This window comes from Oryctolagus cuniculus, chromosome X, assembly GCF_051225735.1.
Source record: "Oryctolagus cuniculus isolate XC-2025 breed Fujian yellow rabbit chromosome X, ASM5122573v1, whole genome shotgun sequence".
Lineage (NCBI taxonomy): Eukaryota > Metazoa > Chordata > Mammalia > Lagomorpha > Leporidae > Oryctolagus > Oryctolagus cuniculus.
Genome location: NC_142888.1, coordinates 106,758,493 through 106,781,228, shown reverse-complemented (window position 1 = coordinate 106,781,228; position 22,736 = coordinate 106,758,493). Strand labels below are relative to the sequence as shown.

The window sequence follows — 22,736 nt, the reverse complement described above, 5'->3', positions numbered from 1 at the left end:
TGGAATCCAAGGGTTTCATGAAGTACATCTACAAGTTTTAAAGAAAGAGTGGATGTATTTTAATATGTGACTGCCGTATCTCTGCCCTGTGGGAGGTTGGGATTCTGGTATCTTGAAAAATTGCTTAATCTTGAAAACCAATTTTCAAATTCAGTTGTTTTGAAATTGTGAGTTGCCATCCATTACTGAGTTTTTAAGTTTGCTTAGTGAGTGATGACAACAAGTTTTAAAAACACTGAGAGAGAAGAGAATAGAAAATAGCAGTGTTTTCATACTGCAGTAATGTTAGGTATTATTTTGAGAAAGTTTTGCCTTTTTCTAGGTACACATGCTCAAACATATATGTGTATACTGGATTGTAATTTAAAGTGTAATTTTACTGTGGGCCATGGCTGATTACATATGTAATTAGTGTACAATATTCAGTATTGAGAGATTCATGTTGATATGTATATGGGAGTCCAGATCATTATTTATAGACATATTTGAACCTTAATACCATATGGGATGATAAGTATAGTGAGTCTATTTTTTTGGCCTTCTGGACCTTTTCCTCATACCGATAACAGTAAGTTTCTTCTCTTTTCTTTCTTATAAAAGCCAAATCACTGGGGCCGGCACTGTGGCACAGTAGGGTAAGCCTCTGCCTGTGGAGCCAGAGTCCCATACAGAGGCTGGTTCATGTCCCAGCTGCTTCTCTTCTGGTCCAGCTCTTATGCCTGGGGAAGCAGTAGAAGATGGTCCACGTCCTTGGGCCCCTGCACCCACATGGGAGACCTGGAGGAAGCTCCTGGCTCCTGGCTTCAGATCAGCCCAGCTCTGGCCATTGCAGCCAACTGGGGAGTGAACCAGCAGATGGAAGAGCTTTTTCTCTGTCTCTCCCTCTCTCTGTAACTCTACCTCTCAAATAAATAAATAAATACAATCTTAAAAACACAAAACAAAGCATCTATATTGTTTACAAGGTCTATTTTTCACACTTGAATAGATTTTTATTAAGTTTTACTAATTTGAAAACAGAATGAATGAATGTCCTGTACTAATTCACTCCCCAAATGCCCACAATAGCCAGGGCTGGACCAGGCAGAAGCCAGCAGCCTGGAACTCATTCTGGGTCTCTCTTATGTGAATAGGGCAAGGACCAAAGCATCTTTTGCCTGCCAGGGTGTGCATCAACAGGAAGCCAGGGAAGTAGAGCCAGGACTTGAACCTAGGCACTCCCATTTGGGATGTGATGTGCCAAGCAGTGTCTTAACTGCTATACCAAAGGCCTGCCCCTAAAGAATCTTACATTTCATATAGCCTCCTGCACTACGTAGAGCAAGTCTATTTTGTAAAAAGCACATGTGTAACTTCACAGCAGTAGCAGAGACTTTACAAAACAGTGGGGCTTCCGTGACTCCTTAAAAGTGTATGACTCTTCCTTGTTAGAAAATGAAGGGAGCATACAAGAGTTCTTAAAAAGTTGGACTCTATCCTATGTATTGAGTTCTAGTTGTTGAAACTATTGTATTAGTAATTCTTGGATCTTGGTAAGAATATGATGTTCAAAAAGTGATACTTAGTCCTTGTCCTTTGGGTAACTTAGCAATCTAGCAGTCTTCTGGTGATAGGTAGTTTTCCAGGATGTTCAATATGCTATATATGTGTAAAGGAAACCCTGTTCTGTGTCTGTTGATGAATACGTTAAGGTATCTTCCAGATAATTGACTATAGAGGTGTCTTTGTGCCTCAGTTTTTTCATGTCTAATGTAGATGAGACTATGTAATTTTCAGGGTCTCTTACAGTTCTCCTGAAAATTTTATTCTGCGATTGTGTTATCAACATATTCTAAAAGAAAGAACTTTTCTTTTGCATTAGGCTGCTTTTATTCGTGATGAAATGATGCCAGGAGAGTGGGATGTATGTGTTACTTCTTATGAAATGGTAATTAAAGAGAAATCTGTATTCAAAAAGTTTCATTGGCGATACCTAGTCATTGATGAAGCTCATAGAATAAAAAATGAAAAATCTAAGGTAAGTTCTCAGTATCTTTATTAAAACCTTAATTTAATTACCAGGTCTACCAATTCACTTTTCTGTATTCAAAATACAAAAGTGATGGAAGATTGTTATTTTATTCATTGAATATGAAATGTGAATAAAAGTCAGTTTTTAAAATGATAAGTCTTGAGTTATTGAATACAGGGCAAATAAGATTTGAACACAGTTTTTAATGTAAAGAAAATTAGGTATTCATTTGCTATACCTCCTGTTGCAACCTAACTCTGTACTTAGTGGTATTTTAATATTGTTGAGAATATGTGGTATACAAATATCATTTGCATTGACCTATTATTTATTAAGGAGCTACCTTTTGTGTACTCATATGGATTAGAAAAAATAATTTCCTGGAATGATCTGACTTGTGTGAATTACAATGTGGTATTAACATTGAAAACTGTCAATATTTTTTTGCCATTCAACTCCATCAATAGTGAACCTCTCTTTGGATCACTGGGCTACTTTGGGAGAAACAGGGACAGAACTGCAACAAAACTACCAGGTGGATCACAATAATTTCAAATTGGAACTGATACGTGAAAAGAGGATGCATGTTAGAGGATAATTATTTAAGAGCATTATAAAATGTGCATTGTTGTTAGGTTTGTGTTACTTTATCCAGATGGCTGCAATGGCCAGAGCTGCGCCAATCCGAAGCCAGGAACCAGGAGCTTCTTCAGGGTCTCCCTTGCAGATGCAGAGGCCGCAAACCTTGGGCCTGCTTTCCAGGCCATAGCAGAGAGCTGGATCAGAAGTAGAGCAGCCGGGACTCGAACCGGCACCCATATGGGATGTCAGCACCATAGGTGGTGACTTTATTTGCTATGCCACAGCTACAGCTCCATTACCTTATGCTTTTTACTTGTTAATTTTTGTGGTCTTATATTTAGAGAGTTAATAGAAGGTACCAGGGCTCAATTAAAACATACTGAATTCTGATGCTTAAAAGTTGGGATTAGGAAAGTTAGCACTTTGCTAGGTTTGTAGATGAATGTGGTTGGTGGAAAGGAGGAGATTTTGTTGTATAAAGCACCTAGCCTGGTTTCTGTGGAGAAGTTCAGACATTTTGTGGATCTAAAATGGAGAAAATATATTTTCTGAAGTGGGAGAGGATTCTTATGTATAAATATGGTCTGTACTGTTTCAGGTATAGAAATGCCTAGAATATTGGTTCAGGTGTGCTTCACTGTAGCAGTGTCTCTTGAACTAGGATGCTTTTCTGTAGAATTTAATTGTTAAGTTTTATTGTATCAAATGGACTTAACAGGAAGGCTCGTTAGAAAATGGAATTAAAAGATAAGTTTATTTTGGTGCAAAACATTGAACTCCATGCATAGTTTTTTCATTATATGCATTTCCATAAACTTTTTGATGGACTCTTATGTTCAAAAATGTATTCGAATGCTGAGCTTTCTACTAAAACAATGTTTATATAAATATTTTTCTAGCTTTCAGAGATTGTTCGTGAGTTTAAGTCAACCAACCGTTTGCTACTAACTGGAACACCTTTGCAGAATAATCTGCATGAACTATGGGCTTTACTCAACTTTTTATTGCCTGATGTCTTTAATTCTGCAGATGTAAGTTTAAACTTTGATTTATTATGTTCACAGACATTTGTTTTTGAAAGCATAGATTGCAGATGGAAATCTCTAGTTCTTTTTCACATATGAATTCTTTATCTCTATATTTTGGTTTTCTCAGGAAATAGTTCTTTTTTTTAAGGTTTATTTGTTTATTTGAAAAGCAGAGTTACAGAGAAAGAAAGAGAAGGAGAGACAGAGAGATCTTCCATCCGCTGGTTCACTCTGCAGATGGCCCCAGCAGCCAGAGCTGGGCTGATCCAAATCCAGGAGCCAAGAGCTTTCTTCTGGGTCTTCCACATGGGTGCGAGGGCACAAGCATTTGGGCCATCTTCTGCTGCTTTTCCAGGAGCATTAGCAGGGAGCTGGATCAGAAGTGGAGCAGCCGGGACTCCATGTAGGATACTGGCACTGTAACGGGTAGCTTTACTTGCTATGCCACAGTGCTGGCCCAGGAATAGTTCTTAAGTACAAAATTTTAAAATGGAGCTGTTCAGATAATTAGTGTGTTTTTCTTCTTTGAAATCAACCTGCCTATTTAACTTTGTCTTTGTCCCATTGCTACCATAGCTCATAATGTTAGATACTATGAGTTCAGAATAGTGCCTTCAACATTTTCTTTTCATTAAATTGGAGGGGACTTGAAACATATTTCCATATGCTAGTGTGACAGGTGGAGAATTTAAAATGACCTTTAATCATCGCAGGCTTTAATATTTGATGAGTGCTAAAGAGCTCGTATGTGAGCCAAGAAACAACACATTTTGTAAATGTGTAATTTCTATTGTTTTTATCATGAACACAAATTTATACCAGGTCAGCAAACTGAATTGAGTGATTTAAACAATTTGGGGCTTGATTTTTTCCCCACTACTGCTATTAATCAATAATAAAACATACCAAGTTCAGCTGTCCATTGGTTTGTATACTTTACCTTGCTTTTGTCTGTTTTTATTGTTTGATAACATGAATATTTTCATTAGCATTATACATCCTTGATTTTTAATTCTTACTCTGATTCTTCTTAACTAGATAAATGTTTTGTGGTATGAGGAAGCCTAATAAATGTCTTAAGTAAAAAAAATGCTGATGGATTTCCTGTATAATGGGGTTCCAATTTTGTTAACTATTCAAATGTTTTACCTCTTTTTGGAAGTACATAATATTGGCCATGATAACTGACACACTTTTGAAAGTACTTTTAAAATGAATTCTTTCTATATTGATTGTGTATGAATTTATAGAATATTGAGGTTATTTTACAAAGCTGTGCATTTAATGGCAGAATTTCCACCTCTCCACAGGACTTTGATTCCTGGTTTGATACTAAAAATTGTCTTGGCGATCAAAAACTTGTGGAAAGACTTCATTCAGTAAGTAGTAGCAGACAAGCAAGTTCGGTACTTAAATATATGTAGCTGAGTCTGAAAACAAACTGCCAGAGAACCTGTTGGAACTTGTGAGTTTGCCTCTTGGCTTATCTCACCGCTTCTTCCTCCCAACATTTTGGACAGCCTGTGTGGTTAACAAACCCCAGTGTCTCTCTAGCCTCTCTGAACAACAGTTTTCTTGCCGGCTCTCCCCCAGGGGCTGATTTGGGCATCTCCAGTAGAGGCCATTGGCATTCCCTCTGTCTGCTAGTGCATAGGATGCATCAGTGTCTCCTTCCTTCCCCATTGCCATTTCTAAACCACTGCCTCTTAACCATCACGTATGAAACTCTTCCTTTGAGGGGCGTGCTATCTTCCTTTTCCACCCCTGGCCTATTCTCTACCATCTCTTCATCACTGGGCGACTCCCTCACATTCATTGGACACCACTTTTCCATCATTGGATAATAAGTTTCTTAGTTCTTTCTATCTCTTGCACTCATGTTACTACTTCTATATCTGTTCTGTTATCGTGCAGAGATCTCTAGTCCCTGGACCTTTGCTTTTTGTCTCCATTTATCAGCCCATTTCTGTTACATTATTTTGTATCCAACAATGAGCCCCTTTTGTTCTGGCACTTGAACCACCCTTTGGCCAATACTTGGATTCCCTTGCTGGCTCCTCCATTTGCCATACTTGCCCTAAAAACCCTAAACTGGAATAATGTAACTTTCTCTGTCTTTTGGGTGTGAATTGTACTTCTACCACTTACTATCAGAGTGGCTATCTGTGTGCTGTGGCTGCTCAACACTGTTAAAGAGGATTCTTCAACTGCAGGTTGGCACCACTGTGATTTCCTGGTCTCTAACATAAGCTGGGATTTCATGATTCTGATGATCTTTGAAGAAACATGGACTTTTACAGCCTTATTTCTCATTTCCTGTAACAGCTATTTTAAACCTTCCCCAATTGCCCCAAGATTTCTATTCCAGGCATTCCTTCCCCTCCTCATCTCTCTGCAGGTAACATCGTTCTGTCCTCTAAGAAAATAGAAGTCGGGTGGTGCCGTGGCTCACTTGGTTAATCCTCCACCTGTGGCGCCGGCATCCCATATGGGTGCCTGGTTCTAGTCCTGGTTGCTCCTCTTCCAATACAGCTCTCTGCTGTGGCCCCGAGAAGGCAGTGGAGGATGGCCCAAGTGCTTGGGCGCCTGCACCTGCGTGGGAAACCAGGAAAAGCAACTGGCTCCTGGCTTTGGTTCAGCGTAGTTCTGGCTGTAGCAGCCATTTTGGGGGGGGGGGTGAATCAATGGAAGGAAGACCTTTCTCTCTGTCCCTCTCTCTCTCTCACTGTCTAACTCTGTCAAATAAATTAAAAAAAAGAAAATAGAAGTCATTAGATAGGAACTCCTTCAGGGTTATTTATCTTCCAATGATACCTACATCTGTGTTACCTTCTGTCTGGATCTCATCTCTTACAGACTTTCCCCCATAATTTATTCTTTGAATTTAACTGAATTTTCTCTTTCCTTTCCCTCAATATATAAACATGCTCAGTGTTTCCATAATTAAATCAAAATCCAAACTTGTATCTATTTACCCTCACACATATAGGAGGGAGACTTTAAAAAAGTTCATGTGAAAATGGAATTAACAAAGTTTATTTTGGCATAAACATTTTTGAAGTCCACACAGTTTTTTTTTCCTAAATTTATTTTGGTGCCAAAATACCTTATCTTTTAATTCCATTTTCCATGAACTTTTTGAAGTGTCCTGTGCAAAACACTGCTACCCTAACATATGTCCCTCTCTGTGATTGTTTTCTTCGTTGACAACAACCTTCTTGAAAGAGTAGTTTATCCTCTCTATATCTCTACTGCCTAATCTCCCATTCATTCCTTTTTTAAACGAACAAGTGCTTTGTTTCATTATTCACTTAGTAGTTGTTTTATCTATTTTTCTATTGTAGAGTTTTAAATTTCAAACCCGAGTAATCCTTTTATTATTATTTTTATAGTACAGTTTGATTTGTCTTTATGTCATCAAAATGCAATAGATTTTTTTAGACATTGTGCTTTGACTTTAGTTTTTCTTACTGTGGTAAAAAACATAACAATAAATTTGCCATCTTCATCATTTAAAGTGTACAGTTCAATAATGTTAAGTATTCACATTGTTGTACAGCAGATCTCTAGAACTTTTCATCCTGCAAAACTGAAACTTTATACCCATTAAACACCAATTCCCCTACCTGCCACACTCAGCTCGTGGCAACTACCTTTCTACTCTGTTTCTATGATTTTAACTATTGTAGATATTTCATATGAGTGGAATCATACCATATTTATCATTTTGTGACTGGCTTATTTTGATTGCCATATGTCCTTGAGATCCATCAATATTGTAGCATGTGACAAGATTTTATTCTTTTTAAAGACTGTATTATATTCCTTTGCATGTATATACCAAAGTATTTCCGTTCAACTGTTGATGGACACTTAGGTTGTTTCCAGTTCTTGTCTATAGTGAATAATGCTGCAGTGAACATGAGAGTGGAAGTATCTTATTGAGATCCTGCTTTGAATTTATTTGGATATATACCCATGTGGGATTGCTGGCTCAATACAATGATTCTATTTAAATTTTTTTAGGAACTCACATACTGGTTTTCATAGCAGCTGTATCATTTTACATTCCCACCAACAGTGAACACAGGTTCCAATTTCTCTGCATCTTTGCCAAACTTAGATTTTGTTCTTTTGCTAGTGGCTGTACTAATGGGTGTAAGGTGATAGCTCATTGTGGTTTCAACTTGATTTTTTTGTTGGTGATGTTGAATACCTTTTTGTATGCTTGTTGGCCATTTGTAAGTCTTCTTTGGAAGATTGTCAATTATTTTGCCATTTTTATTTTTATGAACACTTACCTCTTAATTTGAAAGGTAGAGTGTGAGTAAGAGAGAGAGAGAAAAAAAAAACCTTCCATCCACTGGTTCACTCCCAAAATGGTCACAACACTTAGGGCTGGGCCAGGCTGAGCCAGGAGCCAGGAACTCCATTTGGATCTTCGAAGTCGATAGCAGAAGCCCAAACACTTGGGCCATCTGTTGCTGCCTTCCCAGACATATTAGGAAGCTGGATCAGAGGCAGAACAGCTGGGATGAAGGAGGAGACTTAATCCTCTGTGACACAATGCCAGCCACTATTGTGCCCATTTTTTTTTTTTTTTGGCAGGCAGAGTTAGACAGTGAGAGACAGAGAGAGAGTTGTAGACCGTGAGAGAGAGACAGAAAGGTCTTCCTTCCGTTGATTCACTCCTCTAATGGCCGCTATGGCCTGCTCTGTGCCGATCCAAAGCCAGGAGCCGGGTGCTTCCTCCTGGTCTCCTATGCGGATGCAGGGACTCAAGCACTTGGGCCATCCTCCGTTGCCTTCCCGGGCCACAGCAGAGAGCTGGACTGGAAGAGGAGCAACTGGGACTAGTACCCAGCACCCCATCCGGGACTAGAACCCGGTGTGCCAGCGCCGCAGGTGGAGGATTAGCCAAGTGAGCTGTGGCGCCGGCCTATTTTGCCCATTTTTAAAATCAGGTTTTTGTTGTTGTTGTTGCTTGTTTTTTGCTATGAGTTGAAGGAATTCCTTATATATTGTTTCTAGGTATTCATTTCTTCTAGGTTATCCAATTTGTTGGTACCTAATTGTTCTCCTATTCATTCTGTTTTTTTAAACTTTTATTTAATAAATATAAATTTCCAAAGTACAGCCTTTGGATTACAGTGGCCTCCCCCCCATAACTTCCCTCCCACCCACAACCCTCCCATCTCCCGCTCCCTCTCCCATTCCATTCACATCAAAATTCATTTTCAATTATCTTTATATACAGAAGATCAATTTAGTATATATTAAGTAAAGATTTCAACAGTTTTTACCCACAGAGAAACACAAAGTGTAAAGTACTGTTTGAATACTAGTTATAGCATTAATTGCTATCCATTCTTTAACCCATTGACCACTGACTTCAGTATATTCTATACAACTGAGACGTACTTCCTATGGTCTTTTTTTTAAAGCTTTTATTTAATGAATGCATTTTTCATAGGTACAGCTTCAGGAATATAGTGGTTCTTTCCCCCACACCCACCCTCCCACCCTGACTCCCATCCAACTTCCTTCTCCCTCTCCCATCCCCTTCTTCATTATGGTTCATTTTTAGTTTAACTTTATATACAGAGGACCAACTCTATGCTAAGTACAGATTTCAACAGTTTGCACACACACACACACACATACAACATATAAAGTACAGTTTGAGAACAAGTTTTGCAGTTAATTCTCATAGTACAACTCATTAAGGACAGGGGTCCTACATGGGGAGTAATTGCACAGTGACTTCTGTTGTTCATTTAACAATTAACACTCTTATTTATGACATCAGTTATCACCTGAGGCTCTTGCCGTGATCATAAGGTCTTCAATGATTTTCTAGTTGATGAACTAAGGATATATTTTGATAAGTATCTTGACTTCTCTGTACCATTTCATACCACTAACTATGCCTACTTCTGTAAGCTCTTTGCTACTTGGTTTCCAGTAGACAATTTTCTCCTACCTCTTTGGCCACTCCTCTTAGTCCCCTATATGGACTTTTCTTTGTCCCTTAAAGTTTAGCACTTTAGGGGATAGGTGTTTGGCATAGTATCTCCAAGGCAGTTTACACTTTTAAGGTTCTCTCTCTTAAACAAGTTTGAGAGTTGCAAACCTAAAGTCTTCTTTTTTTTGAAATTTTTAAAGATTTATTTATTTATTTGAAAATCAGAGTTACACAGACAGAGAAGAGACAGAGAGAGAAAGAGAGGTCTTCTATCCGAGGGTTCATTCCCCAATTGGCCGCAATGGCCAGGGCTGTGCTGATCTGAAGCCAGGAGCTTCTTGCTGGTCTCCCACATGGGTGCAGGGACCCAAGGACTTGGGCCATCTTCTACTGCTTTCCCAGGTCATAGCAGAGAGCTGGATCGAAGTGGAGCAGCCTGGACTTGAACCGGCGCCCATATGGGATGCCGGTGCTTCAGGCCAGGGTGTTAACCCGCTACACCACAGCGCCGGCTCCGCTAATGTTTTCTTTTACTGTTCTACATTCCGTACCTTCCATAGATCTCTAATAATAATAGCCATAATTTATTGAATGTCTATGGTGGGTACGATCTATACATTTACTACCATAAATCTTCATGGGAGCCCTAGAAATAGCATCATTATCAGCATTTGGAAACACGTGGCATATATGCATACCATAAATTAATTTTTCTTTTTCTTTTTTTATTTTTAACTTTTATTTAATGAATATAAATTTCCAAAGTACAGCTTATGGATTACAATGGCTTCCCCCCCATAACATCCCTCCCACCCGCAACCCTCCCCTTTCCCACTCCCTCTCCCCTTCCATTCACATCAAGATTCATTTTCAATTCTCTTTATATGCAGAAGATCAGTTTAGCATACATTAAGTAAAGATTTCAACAGTTTTCTCCCACACAGAAACATAAAGTGAGAAATACTGTTTGAGTACTAGTTATAGCATTAAATCTCAATGTACAGCACACTAAGGACAGAAATCCTACATGAGGAGTAAGTGCACAGTGACTCCTGTTGTTGACTTAACAAATTGACACTCTTGTTTATGGCATCAGTAATCACCCTAGGCTCTTGTCATGAGCTGCCAAGGCTATGGAAGCCCCCTGAGTTCACCGACTCTGATCATACATAAATTAATTTTTCTATAAGTGAATGAAGAAACAGGCTTGGAAAAATTAAACAACTTGCCTAGGTTCACGAGGACTAATCAGAATCTGCCAGATCTACATTTGAGTTCAGTTTCTTAAAGTGGCTTTTGTGAGTTTACTAAAATTGAAATCCTCACATGTCATACTCAAAGACTTATTGTAATCATTAAATATTACTGTGAAGTTCATAGTTCAGTGTCTGGCACATTATAGTAGACACTCTATAAGTTGTAGCACTGTGGTTATGGTAGAATCTGTCTTCCAGGTATGCACTGATTATTTTATATTATCTTTTTTTCTGGATTCACCCATATCTTCCTTAATGTTGAACCATTTTCTTTTCATTCATATGTTAAACTATATTGAAATGACCTGTGATTTTATTTCATTTTTATAGTGCCTTAGATGAATGCTCTGACTTCAGATTTTTTCTTAGGTTTAAAAGGCAAAAGATAATTTATTTAAAAGGCAGAGTTGGAGAGAGAGAGAGAGAGAGAGAGAGAGAGAGAGGGATTTTCTATCCAGTAGTTCACTTCCCACATGTCTGTGTAGAACACAGTCTGGGTCTCCTATGTGAGTGACAACGGCCCAAGTACCTGTGCCATGTCCTGCCCGTTTCCCAGGTGCATTAACAGGAATGCTGTATTAGAAGCAGAGTAGCTGAAACGTGCACTAGCACTCTGATATGGGATGCCAGTGTCACTAGCATGACTCAGCCTGTTGTGCAACAGTGCTGATACCTATGGAAGTTTTTTTAAAGGGTCCTTTACTGCTTGCTTAATAGTCAATAATCTTGTTTTCTTAATTTATTGTATTTTGTGCCATCAAATCATGAGTATCTAATTTAGGTAGCTTCTTCTGATTTTCTAATGGGCCAGTACTTTCTGAATCTTTAGCAAGAAACTTGGCAACTGGTATTGGTAGTGTTCATCATATTATGTGGTATGAAGTAAATTTCATATTGGGGTGGTATTAATGAAATACATGCTTTACAGTGTTAAATGTTTTATATTTTTATAAAATTATCACTTTTTAGGTTTTGAAACCATTTTTGTTACGTCGTATAAAAACTGATGTAGAGAAGAGTTTGCCTCCAAAAAAGGAAATAAAAATTTACTTGGGACTGAGTAAGATGCAACGAGAATGGTGAGCTATTTTATTTCCATTAAAATTTATTTGTGTATAAGAATTTACTAAATGCTGGCTTTGTAGTGTTCACATAGTCTTTTAGTTCAAAAATACATTTTATGTTTAAATGGCAAGTTAAGTGGTTGAAATATTTTTAAAGATTTATTTATTTGAAAGGCAGAGTTATAAAGAGAGGGTGGAGGGGGAAGAGAGAGAGGTCTTCCACCCACTGGTTCACTCCCCAAATGGCTGTAATGGCTGGAGCTGGACCAGGCAGAAGCCAGGAGCCTGGAGCTTCTTCCAGGTCTCCCATATGGGCGCAGAGGCCCAAGCACTTGGGCCATACTCTGGTGCTTTTCCAGGCACATTAGCAGAAAGCTGGATAGGAAGTGGAGCAGCCGGGAGGCAAACCGGTGCCCATATGGAATGCCAGTGCTGCAGGTGGTGACTTAACCCGCTGTGCCACAATGCCAGCTCCAAATGAATTATTTTAAGGGAAAATTGATGTTTTATTTAACCTCTGGGAAAGGGTAGGTTTTAGAGTCTGTAGATTTGTCTTTGAATCCCACACATTGCCATTTTTTTGTTGTTTTAAAGATGTTATTATTTATTTGAAAAGCAGAGTTACAGAGAGATACCTTCCGTACTCTGGTTCACTCCCCAAATGGCTGCAAAAGTCAGGGCTGGGCCAGATGAAAGCCAGAAGCCTGGAACTCCATCTGGGTCTCCCATGTTTGTGGCAAGGGTCCAGGTACTTGGGCCGTCTTTTCCAGATGCATCAGCAGGGAGCTGGATTGGAAGTGGAGCAGCCAGGGCTATGAACCAGTGCTCATATGGGATGCCAGTGTCGTAGGCAGCAGCTTAACCCACTGTGCCATAACCCTGCTCTCCATGCATTGCCTCTTAATAGCTATTTAGCATGAGCAAATTATATCACCTGTTTCCTTTTTGTAAAATGGGGGTAATATTACTTAGCTGAAGAGGAAGATGTTAGGATTAAAGGAGACAATGTCACTGGCATATTTGTTATTATTCTTGCTTTTTCCATCAGTGAAAATAGTGATAACCATGATGATGATAATGAAAACATTGTGAGTATGGATATTAACAAAATATAGCAGCTGAAATGGTCTGACAAATAGAAACAAAGCAGGAAACTTACAAGGGGAATCACAAAGAATGATGTAAATAGATCATGTTATTGATGTAATAATACTGCTAAAAGATGGAAAGTGTTGCTTATATAAATAGAATTAGATCATATATAAAGTATATATGATTTCTCAAGTATACAAGCCAATATAAGGTAGAGAGTAAGATATAAGATCAATTCCTTGCCTTGTTTGTTGCTTTGGCTCTGAATTTTTCACCTTGTCTTAGCTATCTGAATTTCCATCTGTACTAAGGATATGATACTAATACATATTGGAGTTGTGAAGATTTAATGGGATGATCCTCGAAGCCCTTGTACACACTAACTATTATAATTAAATATCATTATTGGTCAGATGAATGCACAGCTCTCTTTGGGTAAAGGTCTAGAAAAGAATTAAAATGTTTGCAGGATCTGACAAAAGATGGCCTGTGAAGAAGGGTTTATGCAAAAATTAAGACTGCTTTTAACTCAAAAGTTGGATACCAACACTCAGCAAACATAGTTATTGGATAATGATCAGATTAAATTTTCTAAGCAATTATGAGCCGATGGTCATCTCTTATAATGGATAAAGCAGGAGGAAACAGTTTATAAGCAACATTCAAGTTAAAATGTTCAAATCTTTATTAGTTTTTTTATTTTTAATGCTCAGTTTTAGTTTTCAATCACATTTTCCTTAAATGGGAATCTAATCTGATCACCAAAGGAACATTTCTTCATGGCTTTAACCTTTCTAATAATTGATGGCTACTTACATTTAAATTTTAGGTACACAAAAATCCTGATGAAAGATATTGATGTTTTAAATTCTTCTGGCAAGATGGACAAGATGCGACTCTTAAATATTCTAATGCAACTTCGAAAGTGTTGCAATCATCCATACCTATTTGATGGTGCTGAGCCTGGTCCACCTTATACCACTGATGAACATATTGTCAACAACAGTGGGAAGATGCTAGTTCTAGATAAACTGTTGGCCAAACTCAAAGAACAGGGTGAGCAATAAATTTTTACAGTGGTGTGGAACAAATTCATGTTAATGATTTGTATTATGAGTGTACTTTTCCGTATTCATTCCTTCACTCATTCAGCAGACATTGTTGCATACTTGTTGTTTGCCAGGGTTTCTCTTATGAGCTGGGTGTACGAAGGTGAGTAGGACAGTAGTCTTTGTCTTGGAGAAGTTCCCAGTGTAGTGAGGAGGGATAGTTTTGCTAAAAGCTATGATGGGTTGATAACCTGGGAGTCGCAAAGTCTTCTCAGATATGACAGTTGAGGTGAATGCTGGAGAGTGGGATGAACCATGGGTGGCAGGAGGGGAGGGGTTTTCAGGTCAGTGAAGCAGAGATGTGGAGAAAGGGAATGGGGTAAGGGGTGGGGTTTATGGAATTCGGAGATAAAGTGGCAGTTGATGGATCTGAGAAGATGCATGTGGCCAGATTATGGAAGATCATTTAAACCATGCTTTACGGAGCTTGAACTTTTATGGGAGGCAGCAGGAAGACCTTAGAAGATTTGGCTGTGGTGAGTGATATGATCGGTTACATGTGAAGAAGAGAATCTTTGAGGCCGTATGAGGGATCTACCGAGGATGAGAAACCAGAAACACAAACCAGTTGGGAGACTAGTAGTTCAGATTTAGTAGTCCAGTGGGAAGTCATGTGGACCCATCATTGATCCTTAGGACAAAGTAAAGACAGATTTATTTCCAAGAGAATTCACAAAGAAATTATTTATTTATATAACTAAACAATGTATCCAGAATTTGTCTGCTGAAAACAAAACATAAGAAGAAAACACAGAAGAACAAAATAAAAATGAAGACCTAAATAAGTGAAGAGAGATACCATGTTCATGATTGGAAGACTTATTAGGGTATCAGTTTTCCTCAAACTGATATTTAGGTTTAAATAAATTTTTAAAAAGTCCAAGCAGGATATTTTATTGACATAGATAAATTTATTCTAAAGCTTTGTGAAAAGAAAAAAGGGATTATAATAGTCAAAACAATTTAGCCTAATGTAGAATAAAGTTAAAGGAACACAGTATTTGACTTTAAGACTTACAAGAAAGCCACAATAATCAAGACAGTGTGCTACTGGTAGTATCAAAGACCCATAGATCAATGGAACAGAATAAAATCCAACAATAGATGCACACACACACACATATACTTTAGTCAAGAATCAGTTGACTCTCTCTCTCTCTCTCTCTCTCTATATATATATATATATATAGGTTCAGGGGCCCAAGAACTTGGGCCATTTTCTGCTTTTCCAGGCCATAGCAGAGAGCTGGATCAGAAGTGGAGCAGCTGGGACTCAAACCAGCGCCCATATGGGATACTGGCACTGCAGGCAGTGGCTTTATCCGCTATGCCACAGCGCCTGCCCCAAAAGGGTATTTTTTTCAACAAATGGTGTAGGAATAATTGGACATATATATGTAAAAAGTCTTACTTTTATACCTTATATAAAAATTATGTTGAAATGTATCAGAAATCTAAATAAAAGTATAAAAACTTGGAGAAAAATATCAAAGAAGTCTGCATTGTATTGGATTTGGCAAAAGGTTTTTTTTGACATGACATCAAAAGTGTGATCTGTTAAAAAATGGTGAATTAGACTTCATCCAAATTAAAAACTTTTGTTCTATGAAAGATACTATTAGGAGAAAGAAGCTTCATACTTATGTAAATCATATACATACATATATATATATTTATATATAAATAAGTAAAATCTTTAAAAACAAGTCAATGGCAAAAAAAACAAATAGCCAGAGGACAAATGAACATATATTTCATTGATTAAGACATATACATGGCAAACAAGTATGTCAAAAGGTGCTCAACATTGTTAACCACTGAAGAAATGCAAATTTAAACCACAATATATACCATTACACAGTTCCTAGACTGACCAATAAAACAAAACTGCTACTCTTTGCTAGTAAGGAAGTGGAACAATTGGAATTCTCATATAATGCTGTTGGGAATGCAAAATGGAAAACAGTTTGGCAGGTTTTTTTTTTTGTTGTTGTTAAGATTTAGTTATTTGAAAGTTGGAGTTAACAGAGAATGAGAATGAACCTTCAGCTGCTGATTGACTCCCCAGATGGCTGCAATGGTCAGGGCCATGCCAAGCTGAAGCCAGGAGCTTCATCCAGGTCTCACATGTGGGTGCAAGGGCCCAAGGACTTGGGGTATCCTCCATTACTTTCCCAGGCCATAACAGAGAGCTGGATCAGAAGCAGAGCAGCCAGGACTCTAACTGGTGCCCATATGAGATACCGGCATGCAGATGGCGGCTTTACCTGCTGTGCTGCAGCGCTCGCCCTGTGGCACTTTCTTAAAGTCATTTTACTTATTGTTGCCCAAAACTTTGTACAAGTTGAAGTGACTGTCAATGAGTGAAATGTGTCAACTGTGGTACATCCATACAATACCACTAAACAATAAAGATGAACGAATCTCAGAAAAGCATTAAGTTGAGTGGAAGAAGCCAGTTTCAACTTGCATTGTTCGAGTGAATTAATTAATATTTTTATGATACAAGTATTTTTAATTTTTAGTTTTTAACAGATTTGTTAAATGTGTTTCGTAGATACAGTTCTAACAACCTAATGATATTCTCTTTCTTCCTCCACCTCTCTCCCTCCCACCTTCTTTCCTTCTCATAAAGGCAGATTTTAAATCATTTCTGTATGTGTAGAGGATTTTGAGGAACTTAACAATATATGGCTCACAAATGCACAATTATATAGAGCATCCTTTGAAGGTGTGTTTGTGTGTATAGTGCTCATGTATTATATGAGAGTATTTTAAAGGTTACAGGGAAAACAGAATTTAAAAAACAAGTTTATTTTGATGCGAAAATGTTGAAATCCATATATATGAGGGGCTTTTGAAAAGTTCATAAAAAATGTGTATTGTGAAAAAACTACATGGAGTTCAGAAATTTTTGCATCAAAATAAACTTTCAATTCCCTTTTCCATGAACTTTTTAAAGTACCCTCATATACATATATATGTTATATATATATACACACATATATATTATGTGTATATATAATGCATATGATGTTTAATTTTATTTTCCTAACTTTCAAGTTAATTTTACACAAGTTGTATAACTTGCCTTTTCTTGTGAAATGTTGCAGGTTCAAGGGTTCTCATTTTCAGCCAGATGACCCGCTTGCTGGATATTTTGGAGGATTATTGTATGTGGCGTGGTTATGAGTATTGTCGGTTAGATGGACAAACCCCACATGAAGAAAGAGAGGTGAGAAAGAGAGAATAAAACAAGACTTCCAAAATCAGAGTTTGTTTAAGCAATGCTTTTCATCATTAGGTCATGTTGAACTTTTGCTTTTTCTTTAGCTAGGTGCATTGCCTTTCTCACTCCCATCTCTTTCTGGGATCTTCAATTTGGCTTCCATTCCACTGATTCTTTACAAATCATCTTTTCCAAGGTCTTCAAAGACGTCCTCCCTTATCTAAAGGACACTACACCATTCCATCCTTATCTCCTCTAACTGCTGCTATCTCTGACCCCTTTGATTATTGTTTCTCAGCTTACTCTCTGACCTCTGATTCAATGTCATTTTCTTTTCTTGATTTGCCTCCTATGGTAGACCCTTGCCATTCGTGGAGTTTGATGGTGGAGATTTTGCTGTTAATGAGCAACCCAAAGACTCAGAAATGTAATCATCTTTAAAGAGACTTATCTTGATCTTACAGTACTTTGGTAAAAATTAAATGGTGGCAGTAAAGGTATAAGTGCTTACCTGGAATTATGGATCTTGGGATACTAAAAGATTGTTGTGCGGGAATGAGTCAGTTAGCTTACCTAGAAATTTCTCAAATTTGTAAATTCTTAGAGTTCTTTAGATTGTCCCTCACAAATGTCATGGGTCTCATGCATTTTAAGCACTTTTTAAAGCACTTTTTGGGAAGGCTTTGCTTATTTATTCTCTATTTTCTATTATTCTTCAGGGCTCTGTCTTTGGCTTCTGTTTTAAGCCTATGCTCAAGCTCTGGGCAAAGATCATGATTTTATGATATAGTGAAAAATGCACTGAACTCGGTTTCAGAAGACCTGAATTTTAGCATCAGCTCTGCTGCTTTTTAGTGTGTGCAAGCCATTTAATTCTCTGAGCCTCAGTATTTTCCTTTGTATTATAAGCACACTATTCACATATAGGCTTCTGTCTTTTCTGACAGTGTTGTTTTGAGGATCAGTGGATGAGTATGAATATAGTTTTAAAACTGCCTAGTGCAATATATGAGGGGACTTCCAAAAGTTCACAGAGGTGGAATTAAAAATTTATTGTGGTGCAAAAAAATTTTGAAATCTGTACGTATGCAAGATCTTCAAAAAGTTCATGGCAAATGTGTATTATGAAAAAGCTACATATGCATGCATTACCAAAATAAATGTATCTTTTAATTATATTTCCCATGAGCTTTTTGAAGTGCCTTCATATACCACATGCCATGAAATTTCACACAGGTCTTTTTACATACTCATGGCTTTCTGGCTCCTTTTCAGGCTCCAAGTACTCTCAGCCTGAATCCCTTTCTTTCCATAACTGCAATGGGCACTGTGTCCCCTCGAGTGCTTTCTTACGGAAGCCGGGCTCTAGCATGGGACGGTGTCACAGCAAGCACACAGACCCTTTTCATGTGAAGGGTTTTACTGCTATGTGCTGTAGACAGCTGTGATAACATTTACACATTCGGGGATGTTTCAAAGCTTACACTGTTCCATACGTATCGTTTTTTACTCTCTGTGAGATGGTAACTTTAAGCTTTACTGGACTTTTGCTGACCTGCTGCTAAGAACTGGTTTCATCAAATCCATGTGAAGCGTAGGTCCCATAGTACCATTCAAGGTGACCCCTCTGCCTAGAATGAAGAGGATACCAAGGCAGTACAGTAGGTGCTTTCTGACGTAAAGGAGCCACTTTTCATTTCTGACGATTTGCTCTGCTTATTATGTATTTATGTTCTAATTCTTGTGGCTTTTAAAAATTCAAATAATGTTCTCTCCTCAGAAACTTTGAATTATATATATATTAAGTTTTTAAATATAGCAAAGTAAATGCTGTTCATTTTTTTCTTGATGATGCCCTGCACCCCCTCTGTGTTATCCATGCCATCATCTCATCCATTTTCCCAATAAGTGGCAGCCACATGTGGTTCCTTACTGTGATTGTGTGCCAGCTGTGAATAAATAAGTCTTTCTTAATAGCTCTCTGATTTGTCCTTTCCCCATTACTACAGCTAAATTCAGCTAGCTGAGCCTCTGGTCATCCTCTGATTTAATTGGCCTCCTCACTTTTATAGGGAAAGGAACTAACATTTGTCAAACAACTACTATGAGCTAGGCAACTTAAAGTTCCAATTGAATTCTCCCAGCAGCCCGGTAAAGTATTGGTATAATTTTCTCCATTTGAAACTGTGTCTCAGAGAGGTTAAATGCTTGCCGAGAATCACAGATGTAATAAATGGTAGTTGTGATTCACGCCCAGGTTTTTGCTATCTCCTCTACAGCAAGGTGCCTCTCACTACACCCAGCTGCTTTCTGTACTGCCCCCTTCACGTGCTCTACTGACTGCGGCAGCGGGAGTTGCTTTCTCTGCCTGCAACTTTGACCATGCCATCCACTCACTTAAAAACAAAATTTCCTGCATCTTGGGATTTTACAACTAAGAAATGATTGCTGAAGGAAATTTAGAAAACAAAAGTATTTCTGGCCAATCTTTTTATGTATGTAAGATATGTACAAGTAATTGATAGCATACTATATAAAACGTCAGTAGCCTGATAATTCTTACTCAGCATTATATTGTACTTTCCTATTTTAGTAGAAAAAATCATTATAAAAACAATTTTGGATACTAATTCATCCAAAGGATATATTTTAAGTAACATATTCCCCTGTCATTGATCATTTAGGTTGTTTCCAGTTTTTCACTGTTATAAATAATGTTACAGTGAAGTCCTTATACGTAAATCTTTATGAACATCTCTGATTATTTCCTTAGGATAAATTCCTAGAAGTGGAATTACTGGGTCAAAGGGTATGAACATTTTTAAGGCTCTTGATGCATATTGCCAAATTGCTTTCCAGAAAGATTGTACCAATTTACATTCTCAGCAGCAATGTATGAGAGTGCCCGTCTCACCGCCCCCTCGTCAACATTGAGTATTATCATTTTTTTAATCTTCAAAAATGGTATTGTTGTTTTACTTTGCATTTATTTGATTACTAGTGAGGTTGAACATTGTTGTGTTGTTTAGTCATTTGTATTTGTTCTGTGAGTTTATTTTTTTGCTCATTTTTCTATTGGAGTCTTAATGTTCTTCTAATTAATTTGTATGGGATCTTTTTGTAGTAAGGTTGTTAACATCCTTTTCATTTTTGAGATTCATTACTAAATATCCCTTTATTGCCTTCTTGATTTTCCCCATTGCTTACTTGTTTGTCCTTTGTCGCCATACTGGCTCACATCTTCTTACTTTCCCTTTGTCTGTTGCTTTCATTCCCATTTCTAAACCTTTTTAATTTCTTAGTTAATCTTCTGAATTATACCTTCTTTATTAATTCTTCATATGCTAATGGGAATGAAGTTGAGATTGGACACTTTGCCTGCAGATATATTTCAGCTCCTACTCAATGATGTAAATGAATTACTCCTTGCTTAAATTTGTGTGATTTTTCTAAGTTTATCTCTGTTGATGTGAACTTTTAAAGATGAGGAGCTTCATGTATAAATACTTGCTGCTGCAGTACAGAATATAGAAACATGCTTAAGTGTTTTTAAAGATGCAATAATATTATATAAAGAATATGAAAAAGCATACAAAGGTTTTCTATGTGCATGCTAAATTTTTTTGTTTGTTTTTTAGGGACTCATAATAATATAATTTGATTTTTTCTCTTTTTTTCCTATTCCTTTTGTCAATTTTAAAAAAAGGAAGCAATAGAGGCCTTTAATGTTCCTAATAGTAGCAAATTCATCTTTATGCTGAGTACCAGGGCTGGAGGTCTCGGAATTAACTTGGCAAGTGCTGATGTGGTTATACTGTATGATTCAGACTGGAATCCACAGGTTGATCTACAAGCTATGGTTAGTAATCTTTATTAATAATATCAGAAATGTATCTTATCTCAGAATACCATTGCTATTTATACAGCACAAGGTGATTTGTGACAGGAGGGAGAAATTTTGGAGAAGTTTTATAGAAGTTGGAGTAGATTATCCTGGAAAAAAGTTGCTGTGCTAATTATAAAAGCAGACAAAAGAATTGAAGACACACACACACACACACACACATATACACTAATTCCAACTATAACATTTATGTATTGATTTTGGATTTTTCCCCCACTTAACATTCATTGGATTTCATATATACAGTTTTAAGCACATAATGACATTTCTCCCTCCTTCCCTTCCTCTTTCCTTTCTCTTTTTTCTTTTAATTTTTGTGATAACATACTTTCCCTTTACTTTATAATCAGAGGCTTAATCTTCCGCTGAATAAAGAATCCAACAAGTAGAAAGAGCACTGTTCCTCAGGAGTATAGACAAGGGCCATAAACAATAATCAGATCTCAAGATGTCAGTTTCACTCATGCACATTAGTTTTTTTGTACTCTATATGTTAACTCCCACGAATCAGAGGAAACACATGATATTTGTCTTTTGAGTCTGGCTTATCGCAGTAGGTGTAATGGTCCCCAGCTGTGGCTTAACCCACAGCAGTACAAGGCCGATTCCCCTCCCTCCCCCTCTTTGGAAAGCCAACACCTACAGTTGTATTCATTTTGTTGCAACTAGGGATTTCATTTTTTTTATAAAGATTTATTTATTTGAGAAGCAGAGTTACAGAGAGGGAGACAGGGAAGGAGGGAGAGAGAGGGAGGGAGAGAGAGGGAGGGAGAGAGAGGGAGGGAGAGAGAGGGAGGGAGAGAGAGAGGGAGGGAGAGAGAGGGAGAGAAAGAGGGATGGAGAGAAAGAGGGATAGAGAGAGGGAGGGAGAAAGGGAGGGAGGGAGGGAGAGGGAGAGAGAGGGGCAGAGAAAGAGAGAGGGAGAGAAAGAGAGAGAAAGAGAAAGAAAAGAGAGAGAGAGAGAGAGAGAGAGAGAGAAAGAAGTCTTCCATCTTTCCATCTGCTGGTTCATTCCCCAAATGGCCGCAACAGCTGGAGCTGAGCTGATCTGAAGCCAGGAGCCAGGAGCTTCCTCTGGGTCTCCCACATGGGTACAGGGGCCCAAGCACTTGGGTCATCTTTTGCTTTCCCAGGCACATTAGCAGGGAGCTGGATCAGAAGTGGAGCAGCCAAGACTCGAACCATCGTCCATATGGGATGCCGGCACTGCAAGCGGTGGCTTTACCCACTGTGCCGCAGCACCAGTCCTGAGATTTTGGTTTTTTAAAAATTAGTAGTGCAGTGGGTTAAGCCACTGCTTATGACACCAGCATCCTGTATCAAAGTGCTGGTTTGAGTTTCATGTCTCCCACTTCTGATCTGGCTCCCTGCTAAAGCGCCTGGGAAAGCAGCAGAAGATGGCCCAAGTGCTTGAGACTCTGCCAACTACATGGGACACCCGGATGAAGCTCCTGGCTCCTGGCTTCAGCCTTGGTTCAGCCCTGACTGTTGCTACC

At 38.1% G+C, this 22,736-nt stretch overlaps 1 protein-coding gene across 10 annotated transcripts in view; it reads left to right on the top strand.

The window, feature by feature from the left end:
- Positions 1-22,736, top strand: part of SMARCA1 (SNF2 related chromatin remodeling ATPase 1) — a 100,827-nt gene that overhangs the window by 14,464 nt on the left and 63,627 nt on the right. For 5 of the 10 annotated variants that reach the window (XM_002720280.6, XM_017349735.4, XM_017349734.4 and 2 more), the window contains 8 exons: positions 1,862-2,017; positions 3,493-3,624; positions 4,932-5,000; positions 11,812-11,921; positions 13,828-14,054; positions 17,221-17,342; positions 20,110-20,145; positions 21,043-21,195. In XM_002720280.6, coding sequence (XP_002720326.2) covers positions 1,862-2,017; positions 3,493-3,624; positions 4,932-5,000; positions 11,812-11,921; positions 13,828-14,054; positions 17,221-17,342; positions 20,110-20,145; positions 21,043-21,195 — 1,005 coding nt within the window. Of the gene's footprint in view, positions 1-1,861; positions 2,018-3,492; positions 3,625-4,931; positions 5,001-11,811; positions 11,922-13,827; positions 14,055-17,220; positions 17,343-19,408; positions 19,551-20,109; positions 20,146-21,042; positions 21,196-22,736 lie in introns of those variants that run through there. The other 5 variants (XM_017349732.4, XM_070066460.2, XM_070066459.2 and 2 more) reach the window with 2 other exon arrangements.